At 35.0% G+C, this 19228-nt stretch overlaps 1 protein-coding gene across 1 annotated transcript; it reads left to right on the top strand.

Moving 5' to 3' along the window:
- Positions 1 to 5450: 5450 nt before the first annotated feature.
- On the top strand, positions 5451 to 18829 carry LOC130053894 (hemicentin-2-like). The gene is made up of 8 exons (XM_056161544.1): positions 5451 to 5522; positions 5704 to 5976; positions 7791 to 8102; positions 8268 to 8552; positions 9141 to 9431; positions 10496 to 10534; positions 10658 to 10786; positions 18720 to 18829. Exons 2-7 carry the CDS (start codon positions 5871 to 5873, stop codon positions 10693 to 10695), a joined length of 1071 nt encoding a protein of 356 aa, XP_056017519.1. The 5' UTR covers positions 5451 to 5522; positions 5704 to 5870; the 3' UTR covers positions 10696 to 10786; positions 18720 to 18829.
- Positions 18830 to 19228: the final 399 nt, after the last annotated feature.

Below are 19228 nucleotides of genomic sequence, written 5' to 3'. Positions count from 1 at the left end.
TAACTTGGGTTTTTAGCCAAAATAGGAATAACATGACTTTAACCTACTTTATGACCCAGCTATTCTACATTAGCCTGACTAAATTTACACTTTGTAAGGTTCACTGTTAATATTGCTTTATTCAGGTGGTGGAAGAGTGCATGTATGGTTTGAAAATGATTGTCCCATTTCTCGCTGTGTCATCATCTTCACAAAGGGAGTGAATCACTCTCTGAAAGGTAGTTAGGACATTTATCATATCCAAACATTTCTTGGTGTTGACAAATCCCATTGGGGTCACATATACAGGGTTTCTTTCAGTTAATGGTACTTGAAAGAAATATTTTAGCAGGTCAAAATTTCGACAAAATTGCGTTTCCAATTTGTTAAAACATATCGAATAAGAATATTGTGTAACGGGTCCTTTTTGTGTATCAGAAATTTTGCGAAAATACCCCCAAAGCATTGTTATTTCTTAATTGAGTACTTTTTTGCGATTTTCCAAGTTACAAATTGATTGTCACTTTTTGTACAGTTTTTGTCACTCAACAAGTTAACAGGTGCGTGTACAGGGTGATACCGCCTGACCATCGTTTAAGATAATTAGTGCTCTCATTACTCTAAACGTTTATTGAATGGCTCGTTAAGGTAGTGATTGCATGGATCTTTGAAAATCAATGAATCTATGAATTTGTTGACTTCTTACATATTTTGTAGCTATGAGTATCTATAACTGATTATGAAAGTCATATATGATTTTCACGGAAATTGGGACGCTACGGTTGTCACATTAACCCTTCTTGTCGACTTTCTGTAATAAATGGTACAGGTGTTTCAGATGGTGTTTAAAATGACACAAAAAGAGTAAGTAATACAAATGTACCATGAAATTGAAGTTAAGGCTTAAATTGATATATACTTTTTATCAAGATATTCATTTATTTTCATAAGAAGTAGTAGCACGGCTACTTATGAGCAATTGTGCAATTTTTAGAAGACAATTATTCCCCAAAATAGACATATTTTCACCCCTGAAAAAAAGACCAATGAATTCTTTTTATTTTTACATGTGTTTTAACATATGTTAGTAGGAATTTTTTCTGAAAGTATCAATATTGGTTTTCAGGTTTACCATGGCGCTATGAGCACTATAGTTACCCTCCCCTCCACCTCCTTACATACATGCTGTTGGTGATAATACAATAAATATGCATCTTACATGTATTTAATATTTATATAATATTTATCTATTTATATAGCGCTCTATATGACTATATAAATAGCCACTCTAAAGCGCAGCACACAATAAAAATGATACAGCATGTTATAAACGTAGTAAAAGGAAATTATAATAGCACTAAGACAGATAATATCAAAACAATGCTAGAAAACATCAATAATGTGAAGTAAAATTACGAAAATCTAAAACATGATATGCATGAAAAAAGTTCCACGCCGTACAATCAAATGCTATAAAATATAATAGTTGAAATAAATATACAATTATACACTTGAAAACGTCATGTTTAAATAATGGTAAAGAAACCAAAGATTTACCACTTATAATACTAATAATATGTAAGTCTAAAAAGATGTGTTTTTAAATGTTTTTTTAAAAGTGTTCAAATTCTGACAACGGCGGAGGGTATCATGCTAAAACTATAAATATGTTTTGATGTTTACTATTGAATTACTTTTACATAGAATGATAGCACTGTTGCTTTTAAGATGTTTTACTACGTTCTGTTTGAAATTTCTTATATATTTATGCTCTGTAAGTGTATGTTAAAACACGGAAAATGTAACACAGTCGATGTTAAGTGTGCATTGTGACGTCGTATTGCTTGCAACATTTTTTTTTGTTTTTCTCTTTTCAAAGTAAGCGATTATCAAAACAACGAAACTCTCTTTATTTTTTAAATCATATGAAATAAATGAACTAATTGAGAAAATCATTAACAGCAAGTTCTGTTTTCAAAATTCACACTGTTTGATCTGTCTTAACATTCACGTTACAAAATAGACTCCCACGATTTCTTGATGACCTAAAGTGGACAATGAGAATACTTGCAGCAAAATAAAGTATTTTAAAGCTATGCATAGTGTAATTAGGAAAGATATTATTAAAATTGTCAATATTTTTGCTCAAAATGACGCGTTTATATAACCCGTGTTTCCCTCTGATATTACACATCCAGTATTTTAGATTTTTATGCACAAACACCATATACATGTTTTGAAATCTATAACATTATCCATTATAAATTTAATGGGCCCAGTGGTTTGTGAATTGATTTTAAGTTTTGTAAGACTTACAATTAACCGGGGAGCGGGGGTTGGGATATATTTGTATATGAATAATGGAGAAATAAACTATAACTATTATTCAAAAGATATTTAAAAAAAAAAACACAAAGGGTTTTTCATTTGTATTTTAGTTTACTTGTATATTTCTAAACATATTTATACTTGATCATGTGTCTGGTTATATCTGACAAGTCTTTGTTTCCATCGTCTGTCGTTATTACTGATGCTTATCGCTTGACGTATTCCAGAATCGGAAACGAAAATAGTGTGATGCCTTGCAATCATTACCTTAAAACACATCATATGATGCATGATTTCACCATCAAAAGAGTGTTACAAGCTCTGAATGGTAAGGATAATGAACATAAATCAATCTTATAACTCTTTTAAGCAATACAAAATATATAGTTCGACAAATACAGACCCATGGAAACACCAGAGGTGGGATCAGGTGCCTAGGAGAAGTAAACATCCCCTGTCGACCGGTCACACCCGCCGTGAGTTTATATCCTGATTAAGCAAACAAAGTTATCGGTGGTCAAAATCAGTGTGCCAAGAACGGCCTAACAATCGGTATGAAACACATCAGGCAGCATTTGGCCCAGTGATAGGTTGTATTGACGAACTAGATCGTTATAACGACCATAGAATTTGCCAAATGCTGACTTCAATGGAGACTGTTGTAACCCCTGTACCATCAACTTGTTTGTCAGTGGCTTGCCTCGATTTAAAAACTGACTATACGCAGAACAAGCTCTTGCATATCGAATCAGTTGAGAGATATAAACACCATATGCAGGTGATAATGGAATATTGCTACATAAATATGGGAAGTTGACGATGGAGAAGCTGAAATCACCCCGTTTGTCACACAGTTGAGTTGTCAGTTTGCCGTTAATGTCTACTTTCAATAAAATATCTAAGTATGAAGCAGAAGTGGACGAATCTGTGATGTCCTTTATTTCAAGCTCAGAGGGATATATCAAATGGACATATGAAAGACCACAAAGATATTATTAATGTGGAACTCTAGCATGCAAGGTGAAGATAACGAACAGTGATCAATCTCATAACTCCCACAAGCAATATAAAATAGATAGTTGAGCAAACACGGACCCCTGGACACACCAGAGGTGGGATCAGGTGCCTAGCATGTAAAACGTATACGGTACCAATTTTGATGCATCAGATGCGCATTTCGTCAAATAATGTCTCTTCAGTGATGCTCAACCGAAATGTTTAAAATCCGAAATAACTATGAAGTTTTAGAGCTAAATGTAGCCAAAAACAGCGTGCCAAAAAAGTGGAGCCAAATTGCTCCAAGGATAAGAGCTATGCATGAGGGAGATAATCCTTAATTTTGAAATGAATTTCTAAATTTTATAACAGCAATTAAATATACATCCGTATTTTCAAGCTAGTAACGAAGTACTTAGCTACTGGGCTGTTTAGACCCTCGGGGACTAACAGTCCACCAGCAGAGGCCTCGACCCAGGGGTCATAATGTAAAACTTATACGGTAATTTTGATGCACCAGATGCGCATTTTGACAAATAATGTCTCTTCAGTGATGCTCAGCCGAAATGTTTGAAATCCGAAATAACTATATAAGTTTTAAAGCAAAATGTAGCATATCATTTATTTCAACTTCAGCGTACTTGTGCGTGGAATCCGTGTGGTGTTTAACAAATTAATTTTTGGGCGACTGATCACTAGATATAAATATTTCCGTTTTCTATTTTTGCTGACGAAGCAACTGTCTATGGTGTCAAAAAGTCGAGTGTTTAATTTATCGAGTGGAATGCTCGTGATTAAGTCTTACATTTTGATATTGTTAATTTGAAAAAAAGCTTTACAATTTCAAGTTTCCTAAAAGTTTTTAGGAATTTTTTTAAATTCAAGTTTGATTTACACCACTTCTGGCATATGTAGTGACACAGTATGTTTGAAATTTCTCCTTCATATGCAATAATTCATAATTAATCAATAATAAAACATTTTTTTCAGTCTTGGAACATGCAAGGTGACGATAACGAACAGTGATCAATCTCATAACTCCTACAAGCAATACAAAATAGATAGTTGGACAAACACGGACTCCTGGACACACCAGAGGTGGGATCATGTGCCTAGGAGGAGTAAGCATTCCCTGTTGACCGGTCACACCCGCCGTGAGCCCCATATCCTGATCAGGTAAACAGAGTTATCTGCAGTCAAATCAGTGTGCCAAGAACGGCTTAACAATCGGTATGAAACACGTCAGACAGCATTTGACCCAATGCGAGGTTATATTGACGAACTAGATCGTTATAACGACCATAGAGCATGCAAGTAATCAATTGTAGTGGTAGATCTATAATGATATATAGGATATCACTCGTAACACTTATAAGGAATGAAAATAAAGAGATAGACAAACACGGACCCCTGTGCACAGTACAGGTCGGATCAGGTACATAGGAGGAGTAATCATCCTCTGTCAATCGGTCACATCCGTCGTTAGCCCTGTATCTTGATGAGGTAAAGAAAGATATCCGTAATCAAAATCAATGTTGCAAGAACGACCTAACAATCTGCAGTTGGTTGTAACCCTGACCCTATGTTGAAAAATAAGTGATATACCTAGCGATGTTCTAATTGGTATCGATGAAAACACACGTTTTGCATGTGTAAGCTGAGTTTACTAATACAAACCCTTACTAATCCAAACATCAACACCGACCACATAGAAACATGACTCCCTGGATTTACTAGAGGTTGGAGCAGTTTCCAAAGTGCCAGCTGTATATAATGGGTAGGTATAACTTACCAAGAAGAACGAGCTTGAGGCTGTCAAGTGTATTCTCTGGAATTGAATTCACCAGGTCGTCACTGAGGTTAGCAAAGAGAACATTAGAACCTCATTTGCTGTAGAATTTCATCAAAGGAACTGGGATCTCTAAAATATACATTGTCAAAATTTGATGCAGTTAATTTCATCGTAATTTTGAAATGTAAAACTTAAATTATATTCACTGATAAAGAAGTTCAGCCCAGATTGGTTGATTTAGGGATTCCTTACCTTTGTTGATAACAGCATCATGACTGTCCACAACTATGTCTAAAGAAATTTTATTGAATTCAATTGTTTTCGCTTTTCATGAAATCATTTGGTGTTTATATCTCTGTATCACGTGAGGAAAAGGGAACGCACATCCACATCCCTAGTAATACCATCTACCTTACGGTGACAGGAGGTAATCACTTGAATAATTATGGGTCAAATTATTTTTAAATAATGGAATTACTAAAAAGAAAGAAATGATATAAGGTTTTTAAAATCGAACTGATTAAGTACATGTAATATCAAAATTAATCGAATCGATTGTGCATTCAAATACATGTATATATATTCCGTATAATTATCTATCATCTCAGATTTACCAACTTTGGAAATAGAAAACGCAAAATCTGAAGACGACAGAATAACCATTGATTACAACGTTAGTGTCGATGATCAATCCCCAGCTGTGCATAGCGTTACGTGGATCAAAGATGGAGAACATTTAGAGAAAACTGGAGATAAGTACAGCGGTTGACAATTAATGGATACGTACTTAACGATACACTCTCCAAAATCGAATGATGCTGGTCAGTACAGTTTTGAAGTTTCCAATGCCGTAGGACCCGTTACGAAATCCATACATCTGAGTAAGTTATTCATATCTTAATAAAAATCAAAAGATGAAGATAGTGAACAGTTATCAATCTCATAACTTCTACGAAATTTAAAGTACAGCAAACACGGACCTCTGAGTATACTATAGATGAGATTTAATTTTATTTTTAAACATAACTTTGTTTATCCATTTGTATGATATACATGATACACTTTCATCTAGTTTGTTCTTCTAATGAAAGGTGTTTCATACCGATTGTTAAGCCGTTCTTGGCACACTGATTTTGACTGCGGATAACTCCGTTTACCTGATCAGGATATGGGGTTCACGGCGGGTGTGACCGGTCAAGAGAGGATGCTTACTCCTCCTATGCACCTGATCCCACCTCTGGTGTGTCCAGGGGTCCGTGTTTTCCGTGTTTGCCCAACTATCTATTTTGTATTGCTTGTAGGAGTTATGAGATTGATCACTGTCCGTTATCTTCACCTTGCATAATGAACAGTGATCAATCTCAAAAGCTACACAAAATAGACAGTTGGGCAAACACGAACCTCTAGATATACCAGAGGTGGAATTAGATACCTAGGAGGAGTAAGCATCCCCGTCACACTCGCCGTGAAACCTAGATCGTGATCAAGAAAGTGGAGTTTTCTGTAGTCAAAATTATTGTGCCACAAATGACCTAACAATCGGTATGAAACAGTATTTAACCTATTTATAGGCTATACTGCCTAACTAGATCGTTATAACAACCATAGAAATTGCAAAATGCTGACTTTAAACGAAATTATTGAAACCCCTACACCACCAACTTGTTTATAAGAAGCCTGCCTTGTTTTGAAAACAAATCATACGCAGAAAAAGCTCTGCGGCTTGAGCATCACTGACGAGACATTATTTGTCGAAATGCGCATCTGGGGCATCAAATTAGGTACCGTATAAGTTTTTCATTACGACCCCTGGGTCAAGGCCTCTGCTGGTGTCTCTACATCCCAGTAGCTAAATACTTCGTTACTAGCTTGAAAATACGGATATATATTCAATTGCTGTGATCAAATTTAAAAATTCCTTTCAACATTAAGCACTATCACCCTCATGCATAGCTCTAATCCTTAGACGAATTTGACTCCAGGCTTTGGCACTCTGTTTTTCGTTTTAGTTCTTACAAATTTATTGTTATTTCGGGTTTCTGATATTTCCGCTTGAGTATCACTGAAGAAACTTTATTTGTAGAAATGCGCATCTGGTGCATCAGATTTGTTACTGTGTAAGTTTTACATAAATGTGAGAAGCTGACGATGGAGATGCTAAAATCACCCCGTATGTCATAAAACTGAGTTGTTAGTTTGCCGTTAATATCAATTTTCAAAAAAATATATAAGTTTGAAGCAGAAATTGATGACTCCGTGTAGTCATTTATTTCGAGTTCACAAGCATATATCGAGTCGACATATGGATGAAAATTATCATTGTTGATAGATGAAATGTCCTCTATGAAAGGTGAATATAACGAACAGTGATCAATATCATAACTCCCACAAGCAATACAAAATAGATAGCTGGGCACACACGGACCCCTGGACACAATAGAGGTAGAATCGGGTATCTAAGAGGAGTAGGTATCCCCTCTCGACTAGTCACACGCTGTGAGCTCTATATCTTAATTAGGTAAATGGAATTACCAGTTGTCAAAATCGGTGTGCCAAGAACTGTTCAACAATCACCATGAAACATGTCAAACTTGATTTTGAGTTTGATTTTATATAAAAAGAAATAAATGACATTTGTGGGGGGCAAGATTTCATAAATGTTGCGTTTTCAATTTCAATCTATTCTTAATATTAGGTGTGCCTTCCGTATCCATTATTGAGGTTCCGGAAGTTATTGTAGGAAATCCTATCATCACTGTGCCTACCATTCAGTCTTGTCCAACACCAGTATCAGCAATGTGGCAGAAAAATAACAGACATAATATAGAAGAGTTCGAAAGGCTAGACATTAATGATGCCAAATACTTCGGGAGTAGCGATGATCCAGACGATCCGAGACTTGTCATGCAGAAAGTAACGCAAGAAGATGCATTATATTACCGACTTATCGTGTCCAACGGGATAGGCCAGAGTGCAAGTAACAATATTTACCTGAAACTCATTGGGGGTAGGTGCATACTTTTGTTGAGAAAAAAGTGATATACATATTTCACTTTACGTAATTTTGTACAGTATGAATATATGAAATGCTTTGTTTTATTAACTAAGAAGTATTTTGATCCAGCCTGATATTCCTGCACATTTAATTTCAATTCGTACTTTTATTGAATAGGTGTCCCGTCTTTATATGTCCATCATGAAACGCATATTATGGAGAAAAGTGTTACGTTGGTATGTGAAATGACCGTGCCAATTAATTCACCAACGGTTTCGGATGTCTTTTGGACAAAAGACGGCAGAAAGATTGACATTACAGGAAGCGGAGGAAAATATTCAGGTGGGAGCATTGTTAATCCGTCGCTATCTATCAAGATGGTGAACTCAAACGATGAGGAAATGTATCAGTGTTGTGCGTCAAATTCTGTTGGAGAGATGTGCAGTGAGAAGATTTATCTTGGTAAATCAAGATGTCATATCATATCGTCATATAAGCCACCTTGATCGTACATTTATATCGATCAGTCGTTATCGATTACAGCTTATCATTGCACCATTTATGAAATCAGCTGATTCAGTAATGTAGCCCCGATAAGATTAAACTTGCCAAATAAAACAACTAAAATTACAGCACAAGATCACGTGCGAAATAACACTAAGATCATTAGAAGTACTAAGGCTTATCATTGTCTAATGTATATCTGTGCGCCATTTTGAAAACAGCTGATTCAGTAAAGTAAGCCCGATATAATTAAACACATAAAAAACTTAACGAAAAATTATGTTTGATTTTATAGAACAAAACACAACTTGACACATACCTCAGTGCAATATTCCTTATATCGAAATTTTTACCTGCAGCTTCTTCAACACATCAAGATTCTGCGCTCACAGAATTTTTTTGTGAATGGTCAACTAAAGTTTAAAAATAAAATTATATTGGATTAGTGATTGGTACAGCGAATTCCTTTATAAGTAATCAAATGTTCTAAGTACAGTTTCACACACTTAATGGAAACTATAGTTAGTTACTTCATTATTTTGATAGGTCCACCTAGAATTGAGTTCAATAGTCCAGACTTCGATGCCTCTCCTAAAAGAGTCACCTACATCGCTACCATCAAATCAATTCCTGTTGCTCTTAATGCTGAATGGAAAGTCAAACAAGATCGGAATGACAGATTTCAGGTTATAGATATGCATGATCCGTTATATAAAGGGTCTGTGATAGCCTTACCTCGTCCAAAGCTGGTAGTAAACAAACACAAAGCCGAACAAGTCGAATCCTTCCAACTTGAAGTTTTCAATTTCATTGCAAGTAGCAGAAGAAATACACAAGGTAACACAGACTTACTTACATTCAGCTTCTCCGTCATCAATTTCCTATATCTATGAAGCAATACTCCATTATCACCTGTATATTGTGTTTACATATATCGACTGATTCGATACAAAAGAGCTTGTTCTGCGTATGATCAGCTTATCCTTAGACGAATTTGACTCCATCTTTTTTTTGGCACGCTGTTTTTGGCTATAATAGCTCTAAAACGTCATCGTTATTTCGGATTTCAAACATTTCGGTTGAGCATCACTGAAGAGACATTATTTGTCGAAATGCCCATCTGGTGCATCAAAATTGGTACCATATAGGTTTTACATTATGACCCCTGGGTCGAGGACTCTGCTGGTGGACTGTTAGTTCCCGAGGGTCTAAACAGCCCAGTAGCTAAGTACTTCGTTACTAGCTTGAAAATACGGATGTATATTTAATTGCTGTTATAAAATTTAGAAATTCATTTCAAAATTAAGGATTATCTCCCTCATGCATAGCTCTTATCCTTGGAGCAATTTGGCTCCACTTTTTTGGCACGCTGTTTTTGGCTATAATACCTCTAAAACTTCATTGTTATTTCGGATTTCAAACATTTCGGTTGAGCATCACTGAAGAGACATTATTTGTCGAAATGCGCATCTGATGCATCAAAGTTGGTACCGTATAAGTTTAACATATATAAACTGATTTAATACGCAAAAGCTTTGATCAGCATTTCCCAAATTGCATAGTAGTTATAATGATACACTTTGCCAATACAACCTACTATTGGTTCAAATGCTGTTTGATGTGTTTCATGCCGATTGTTAGGCCATTCTTGGCACACTGATTTTGATTCCGTTTAACTGAAAGTGATATAGAGCTTACATGGAAAAATAGGGGGAAATGCTTACTTTAAACGATACTGTTGAAATACTTATAACATTAACTTGTTTTTTCAGTAACTTACCTCGATTTAAAAGCTGGTCATACAGAGAACAAGCTCTTGCGTATCGAATCAGTTAAGAGATATAAACACCAAATGATTTCATGAAAAGCGAAAACAATTGAATTCAATATAATTTCCTTAGACATAGTTGTGGACAGTCATGATGCTGTTATCAACAAAGGTAAGGAATCCCTAAATCAACCAATCTGGGCTGAACTTCTTTATCAGTGAATATAATTTAAGTTTTACATTTCAAAATTACGATGAAATTAACTGTATCAAATTTTGACAATGTATATTTTAGAGATCCCAGTTCCTTTGATGAAATTCTACAGCAAATGAGGTTCTAATGTTCTCTTTGCTAACCTCAGTGACGACCTGGTGAAATCAATTCCAGAGAATACATTTGACAGCCTCAAGCTCGTTCTTCTTGGTAAGTTATACCTACCCATTATATACAGCTGGCACTTTGGAAACTGCTCCAACCTCTAGTAAATCCAGGGAGTCATGTTTCTATGTGGTCGGTGTTGATGTTTGGATTAGTAAGGGTTTGTATTAGTAAACTCAGCTTACACATGCAAAACGTGTGTTTTCATCGATACCAATTAGAACATCGCTAGGTATATCACTTATTTTTCAACATAGGGTCAGGGTTACAACCAACTGCAGATTGTTAGGTCGTTCTTGCAACATTGATTTTGATTACGGATATCTTTCTTTACCTCATCAAGATACAGGGCTAACGACGGATGTGACCGATTGACAGAGGATGATTACTCCTCCTATGTACCTGATCCGACCTGTACTGTGCACAGGGGTCCGTGTTTGTCCATCTCTTTATTTTCATTCCTTATAAGTGTTACGAGTGATATCCTATATATCATTATAGATCTACCACTACAATTGATTACTTGCATGCTCTATGGTCGTTATAACGATCTAGTTCGTCAATATAACCTCGCATTGGGTCAAATGCTGTCTGACGTGTTTCATACCGATTGTTAAGCCGTTCTTGGCACACTGATTTGACTGCGGATAACTCTGTTTACCTGATCAGGATATGGGGCTCACGGCGGGTGTGACCGGTCAACAGGGAATGCTTACTCCTCCTAGGCACATGATCCCACCTCTGGTGTGTCCAGGGGTCCGTGTTTGTCCAACTATCTATTTTGTATTGCTTGTAGGAGTTATGAGATTGATCACTGTTCGTTATCGTCACCTTGCATGTTCCAAGACTGAAAAAAATGTTTTATTATTGATTAATTATGAATTATTGCATATGAAGGAGAAGTTTCAAACATACTGTGTCACTACATATGCCAGAAGTGGTGTAAATCAAACTTGAATTTAAAAAAATTCCTAAAAACTTTTAGGAAACTTGAAATTGTAAAGCTTTTTTTCAAATTAACAATATCAAAATGTAAGACTTAATCACGAGCATTCCACCCGATAAATTAAACACTCGACTTTTTGACACCATAGACAGTTGCTTCGTCAGCAAAAATAGAAAACGGAAATATTTATATCTAGTGATCAGTCGCCCAAAAATTAATTTGTTAAACACCACACGGATTCCACGCACAAGTACTCTGAAGTTGAAATAAATGATATGCTACATTTTGCTTTAAAACTTATATAGTTATTTCGGATTTCAAACATTTCGGCTGAGCATCACTGAAGAGACATTATTTGTCAAAATGCGCATCTGGTGCATCAAAATTACCGTATAAGTTTTACATTATGACCCCTGGGTCGAGGCCTCTGCTGGTGGACTGTTAGTCCCCGAGGGTCTAAACAGCCCAGTAGCTAAGTACTTCGTTACTAGCTTGAAAATACGGATGTATATTTAATTGCTGTTATAAAATTTAGAAATTCATTTCAAAATTAAGGATTATCTCCCTCATGCATAGCTCTTATCCTTGGAGCAATTTGGCTCCACTTTTTTGGCACGCTGTTTTTGGCTACATTTAGCTCTAAAACTTCATAGTTATTTCGGATTTTAAACATTTCGGTTGAGCATCACTGAAGAGACATTATTTGACGAAATGCGCATCTGATGCATCAAAATTGGTACCGTATACGTTTTACATGCTAGGCACCTGATCCCACCTCTGGTGTGTCCAGGGGTCCGTGTTTGCTCAACTATCTATTTTATATTGCTTGTGGGAGTTATGAGATTGATCACTGTTCGTTATCTTCACCTTGCATGCTAGAGTTCCACATTAATAATATCTTTGTGGTCTTTCATATGTCCATTTGATATATCCCTCTGAGCTTGAAATAAAGGACATCACAGATTCGTCCACTTCTGCTTCATACTTAGATATTTTATTGAAAGTAGACATTAACGGCAAACTGACAACTCAACTGTGTGACAAACGGGGTGATTTCAGCTTCTCCATCGTCAACTTCCCATATTTATGTAGCAATATTCCATTATCACCTGCATATGGTGTTTATATCTCTCAACTGATTCGATATGCAAGAGCTTGTTCTGCGTATAGTCAGTTTTTAAATCGAGGCAAGCCACTGACAAACAAGTTGATGGTACAGGGGTTACAACAGTCTCCATTGAAGTCAGCATTTGGCAAATTCTATGGTCGTTATAACGATCTAGTTCGTCAATACAACCTATCACTGGGCCAAATGCTGCCTGATGTGTTTCATACCGATTGTTAGGCCGTTCTTGGCACACTGATTTTGACCACCGATAACTTTGTTTGCTTAATCAGGATATAAACTCACGGCGGGTGTGACCGGTCGACAGGGGATGTTTACTTCTCCTAGGCACCTGATCCCACCTCTGGTGTTTCCATGGGTCTGTATTTGTCGAACTATATATTTTGTATTGCTTAAAAGAGTTATAAGATTGATTTATGTTCATTATCCTTACCATTCAGAGCTTGTAACACTCTTTTGATGGTGAAATCATGCATCATATGATGTGTTTTAAGGTAATGATTGCAAGGCATCACACTATTTTCGTTTCCGATTCTGGAATACGTCAAGCGATAAGCATCAGTAATAACGACAGACGATGGAAACAAAGACTTGTCAGATATAACCAGACACATGATCAAGTATAAATATGTTTAGAAATATACAAGTAAACTAAAATACAAATGAAAAACCCTTTGTGTTTTTTTTTTTTAAATATCTTTTGAATAATAGTTATAGTTTATTTCTCCATTATTCATATACAAATATATCCCAACCCCCGCTCCCCGGTTAATTGTAAGTCTTACAAAACTTAAAATCAATTCACAAACCACTGGGCCCATTAAATTTATAATGGATAATGTTATAGATTTCAAAACATGTATATGGTGTTTGTGCATAAAAATCTAAAATACTGGATGTGTAATATCAGAGGGAAACACGGGTTATATAAACGCGTCATTTTGAGCAAAAATATTGACAATTTTAATAATATCTTTCCTAATTACACTATGCATAGCTTTAAAATACTTTATTTTGCTGCAAGTATTCTCATTGTCCACTTTAGGTCATCAAGAAATCGTGGGAGTCTATTTTGTAACGTGAATGTTAAGACAGATCAAACAGTGTGAATTTTGAAAACAGAACTTGCTGTTAATGATTTTCTCAATTAGTTCATTTATTTCATATGATTTAAAAAATAAAGAGAGTTTCGTTGTTTTGATAATCGCTTACTTTGAAAAGAGAAAAACAAAAAAAAATGTTGCAAGCAATACGACGTCACAATGCACACTTAACATCGACTGTGTTACATTTTCCGTGTTTTAACATACACTTACAGAGCATAAATATATAAGAAATTTCAAACAGAACGTAGTAAAACATCTTAAAAGCAACAGTGCTATCATTCTATGTAAAAGTAATTCAATAGTAAACATCAAAACATATTTATAGTTTTAGCATGATACCCTCCGCCGTTGTCAGAATTTGAACACTTTTAAAAAAACATTTAAAAACACATCTTTTTAGACTTACATATTATTAGTATTATAAGTGGTAAATCTTTGGTTTCTTTACCATTATTTAAACATGACGTTTTCAAGTGTATAATTGTATATTTATTTCAACTATTATATTTTATAGCATTTGATTGTACGGCGTGGAACTTTTTTCATGCATATCATGTTTTAGATTTTCGTAATTTTACTTCACATTATTGATGTTTTCTAGCATTGTTTTGATATTATCTGTCTTAGTGCTATTATAATTTCCTTTTACTACGTTTATAACATGCTGTATCATTTTTATTGTGTGCTGCGCTTTAGAGTGGCTATTTATATAGTCATATAGAGCGCTATATAAATAGATAAATATTATATAAATATTAAATACATGTAAGATGCATATTTATTGTATTATCACCAACAGCATGTATGTAAGGAGGTGGAGGGGAGGGTAACTATAGTGCTCATAGCGCCATGGTAAACCTGAAAACCAATATTGATACTTTCAGAAAAAATTCCTACTAACATATGTTAAAACACATGTAAAAATAAAAAGAATTCATTGGTCTTTTTTTCAGGGGTGAAAATATGTCTATTTTGGGGAATAATTGTCTTCTAAAAATTGCACAATTGCTCATAAGTAGCCGTGCTACTACTTCTTATGAAAATAAATGAATATCTTGATACAAAGTATATATCAATTTAAGCCTTAACTTCAATTTCATGGTACATTTGTATTACTTACTCTTTTTGTGTCATTTTAAACACCATCTGAAACACCTGTACCATTTATTACAGAAAGTCGACAAGAAGGGTTAATGTGACAACCGTAGCGTCCCAATTTCCGTGAAAATCATATATGACTTTCATAATCAGTTATAGATACTCATAGCTACAAAATATGTAAGAAGTCAACAAATTCATAGATTCATTGATTTTCAAAGATCCATGCAATCACTACCTTAACGAGCCATTCAATAAACGTTTAGAGTAATGAGAGCACTAATTATCTTAAACGATGGTCAGGCGGTATCACCCTGTACACGCACCTGTTAACTTGTTGAGTGACAAAAACTGTACAAAAAGTGACAATCAATTTGTAACTTGGAAAATCGCAAAAAAGTACTCAATTAAGAAATAACAATGCTTTGGGGTATTTTCGCAAAATTTCTGATACACAAAAAGGACCCGTTACACAGTATTCTTATTCGATATGTTTTAACAAATTGGAAACGCAATTTTGTCGAAATTTTGACCTGCTAAAATATTTCTTTCAAGTACCATTAACTGAAAGAAACCCTGTATATGTGACCCCAATGGGATTTGTCAACACCAAGAAATGTTTGGATATGATAAATGTCCTAACTACCTTTCAGAGAGTGATTCACTCCCTTTGTGAAGATGATGACACAGCGAGAAATGGGACAATCATTTTCAAACCATACATGCACTCTTCCACCACCTGAATAAAGCAATATTAACAGTGAACCTTACAAAGTGTAAATTTAGTCAGGCTAATGTAGAATAGCTGGGTCATAAAGTAGGTTAAAGTCATGTTATTCCTATTTTGGCTAAAAACCCAAGTTATTACAAGTTTTTCGATTTGTACAAACAAAAACTTAGTTGATTGTTAGAGGAATAAATGACTCTACAACCCAGTAGCTAAGTACTTCGTTACTAGCTTGAAAATACGGATGTATATTTAGTTGCTTTTATAAAATTTAGAAATTCATTTCAAAATTAAGGATTATCTTCCACACGCATAGCTTTTATCCTTAGACGAATTGACTCTGCTTTTTGGCACACTGTTTTCCCATAATAGCTCTAAAACTTCATTATTATTTAGGATTTCAAATATTTCGGTTGAGCATCACTGAAGAGACATTATTTGTCGACATGCGCATCTGGTGCATCAAAATTGGTACCGTATAAGTTTTACATTATGGTTAAATTTGAATGCACTGTGACGAACGTTTTTTGTAAAATCAAATCTGTTTCGCAGCAATTCAACTTTCTATTGATGCTAGTAATCATAATGTACGAGTCCGTGCTGTTTTCTATATCGAAACTGTAGTAAGAGTTACTTCAATTTTTCAAAGAAACTTACACAATGTCAACAATATAATTCAACCATTGAAAAAGAATGTATTGCTACGGCAGGGTTAAGGTCAGAGTTAAGGTTATGGTTAGGGTTACACCAAATTCGTATTTTTACGGATCAGAGCCCCTTCACTTTTTCATATTCTCAAGGTGGAATTTGTTGTGATATTGATATTAAGCATATCAAAGGCAAAAACAATGTTATTGCAAATGCATTGTCAAGAGTATTGTCAATATGCTATGTTACAGTTTTAATCTACTTCGTTGAATATTTGTAAATGTGTGCCATGCAAATATCGACACAATGTGGAGTATTTGGAATATATGACATAGGATATATGGAATATAGGTGTGAAACGCTGAGAATTTATTGATATTATGAAAGTATGTTGATTTCATTCATTTACAATTTTGTTTAACGGGGAAAACATTATATTCAGCATGTCGATCCGATTTTCCTCTGTCACACACTGAAATAAAACTGCAAAAGTAGCACACTACTCTGCATACTTTTAAAAACTTTTTATACACAGTTTGAAAGTTCATAAATTAATGTACACGGCAATTACTGATACACTCGTCTGTTAAGCAAACTTTTAAAGAAAACTGCAGAGCATCAGTGTAAAATGTCAAATATGGGCTAGATGGTTTCGTGTTTAAATGTTTAATAATTATTTCTTACTGAACGTGGTAAGATTCTATCAGTAATTCTGATTTATCATGGGTGTTGTACCGTCATTATCGCCAGTTAGACCAATATTTCGATCCAGGGGTAGTGTGCTACATTTCCATTTTCTATTAAGGTACGTGATCTATTTATAACAGTCATGCAATGATGTCAAATGGAAGCGCATGTTTGTCATGTTGATATGATACAAAATGTTCTGATGTAAACAACCAAAATAGTTTTAAGAGTTAGTAGTCTATCTCTCTGTGTAGGACATATTTTAAAAAGTATGCAGTTACGTGCTTAATGCAGCATGACCTGCCTTAACATACCCGCGTAACTCCGTTTCTTTTCATTGAGGTATTTTTCTGTAAATAAATTGATAAATGTGTGAATCCTTTGTGGTTGTTTTCTGCTTGTCAGGGGGTATTCCGACCCATAACAACATGACTTAAAGGACGAGTTTATTCCAGTTGAATTCTAGCCTTTTCGTAGTTTGGCTGCCCCACTGCAGAGAAAAAATATCTTAAATATATCTATTAGTTTTAGCATTTTCAAAACGTTTATTGCAGAAATACATTTATTTACTTTAAATATGAAATAGCTCCGCTCGTGACGCAATAACGATGCTTTCCAAATAATGTGCTATGGATAAAAAACATGGGAAAGGCGAATATAACGAACAGTGATTAATCTCATAATTTCAACAAGGAATTTCAAATGATGAGTTGAGCACCCCTGGACACACCAGAGGTGGGATCAGGTGTCTAAAAGAAGTAAGCATTTCCTCCCGATCGGTCACACTGGTCGTGAGCCATATGTCTTTATCAGGTAAACGGAGTGATCAGTAATCAAAATCAGTTTGTCAAGAACTGCTTAACAATCGGTATGAAATACTGCAAATAGCATTTTAATCAATGATAGGCTATATGGGCAAACACATTCGTCTCATCTTTAACTGTGTAACAATGCATCTCTAGTCGTGAAAAGGAAAACCACGAAAGACATTATGTCTAATACTCTTTTTGCAAGACATCCCACAGTAACACTTCTAAAAACCAATGAAGCGCCAGCCATCGTGCCACCATCAACTCGCACGCTACATTCACTCCGCAAACATCCATTTTAACTGTACAATCTTCACATCTCGATGGCAAAAACCTCGATGATATTTTCGCTGATTTTGGACAACCTTCTATCCAGCAGCAACTACCAATGTCCCGTCCTTCCAGGGATGCACATTTCTCAATTTAAACATAGATTCGTGACTCTATGAATCACAACGATGGTAATGAACTTGTCTACGTCATATGTCACAGCTGCTGAAGCTTTGCTTGGGTTTACGCAAATATTAGAGGTCTATATATTGATAACTTTCGAAAATTAAATACAATGTGAAATTCTCAGAAAATACAATTGTTCTTATTCAAAAGTTGTTTGTTAAATTAGTTTAAATATGTAAATATAGAATTAAGAAATTATTTTTCTTTCCTGAAAGCATCTCCTTTCCTGATTGTCCGATTTCTGCAGTAGAACATATTCGTTATATGGATTATTGGTGTAACGGCTCAGGTAATTATAAACTTTGATAGGGAATGTGAGTTCTTATAACCTGTCAAGAATCCATATAACAAATATTGTTAAACGTCCTATTTCAGAATCTTTCACTATGTTTGGCGCGTATTGCCTTTGATCAATAAGGATTTTTTATCGTTCCACACCTACTGTAACACGGGGCATCGAGCAAACAAGGAGTACTGAGGACTTATTATAACGTTTCTTCGTAATATTTGTTCAATGAGAAGTATAACGTGATAATAATCGGATCGGTGTTTTTTGTTATTTTTATTTTTGCATCTCTCTCTGTATCCTATAAATTGCTACGATTTTCAATGCATTTTACATGTATTTCTATCAGGTTTAAATGAAGTTGATGCAGAATCAATAAAGGAGTTGAAATCCGTCACAGGACTGCTCATGCTTCTTCAAGAGCATAAACTCTTCACTCAGACAGAAGTGATTCTCATGCAATATTTACTAAAAAGGTCCGGATGTCACAAATTGTATGAGAAATGCGTTCATTATGCTAGACAACAGAGAGCATTATGTTTTTTTGAAAAAAAAAAACCAGGTAAAATTTGTTATGCATTGGATTGTTTAAGAAATC

The sequence above is a fragment of the Ostrea edulis genome, chromosome 4, assembly GCF_947568905.1.
Source record: "Ostrea edulis chromosome 4, xbOstEdul1.1, whole genome shotgun sequence".
Taxonomy (NCBI): Eukaryota; Metazoa; Mollusca; class Bivalvia; order Ostreida; family Ostreidae; genus Ostrea; species Ostrea edulis.
Note: the sequence above shows the minus strand (reverse complement) of the source record. Positions and strands in the feature narration are given on the sequence as shown.

Bases quoted from the DNA above. Each gene is read 5' to 3' on its own strand.
- LOC130053894 (XM_056161544.1), top strand. From the start codon at position 5,871: ATGGATACGTACTTAACGATACACTCTCCAAAATCGAATGATGCTGGT. The intron at 8,103-8,267 runs GTAGGTGCATAC...TTTATTGAATAG, and splicing joins TTACCTGAAACTCATTGGGG to GTGTCCCGTCTTTATATGTC. The intron at 8,553-9,140 runs GTAAATCAAGAT...TTATTTTGATAG, and splicing joins CAGTGAGAAGATTTATCTTG to GTCCACCTAGAATTGAGTTC.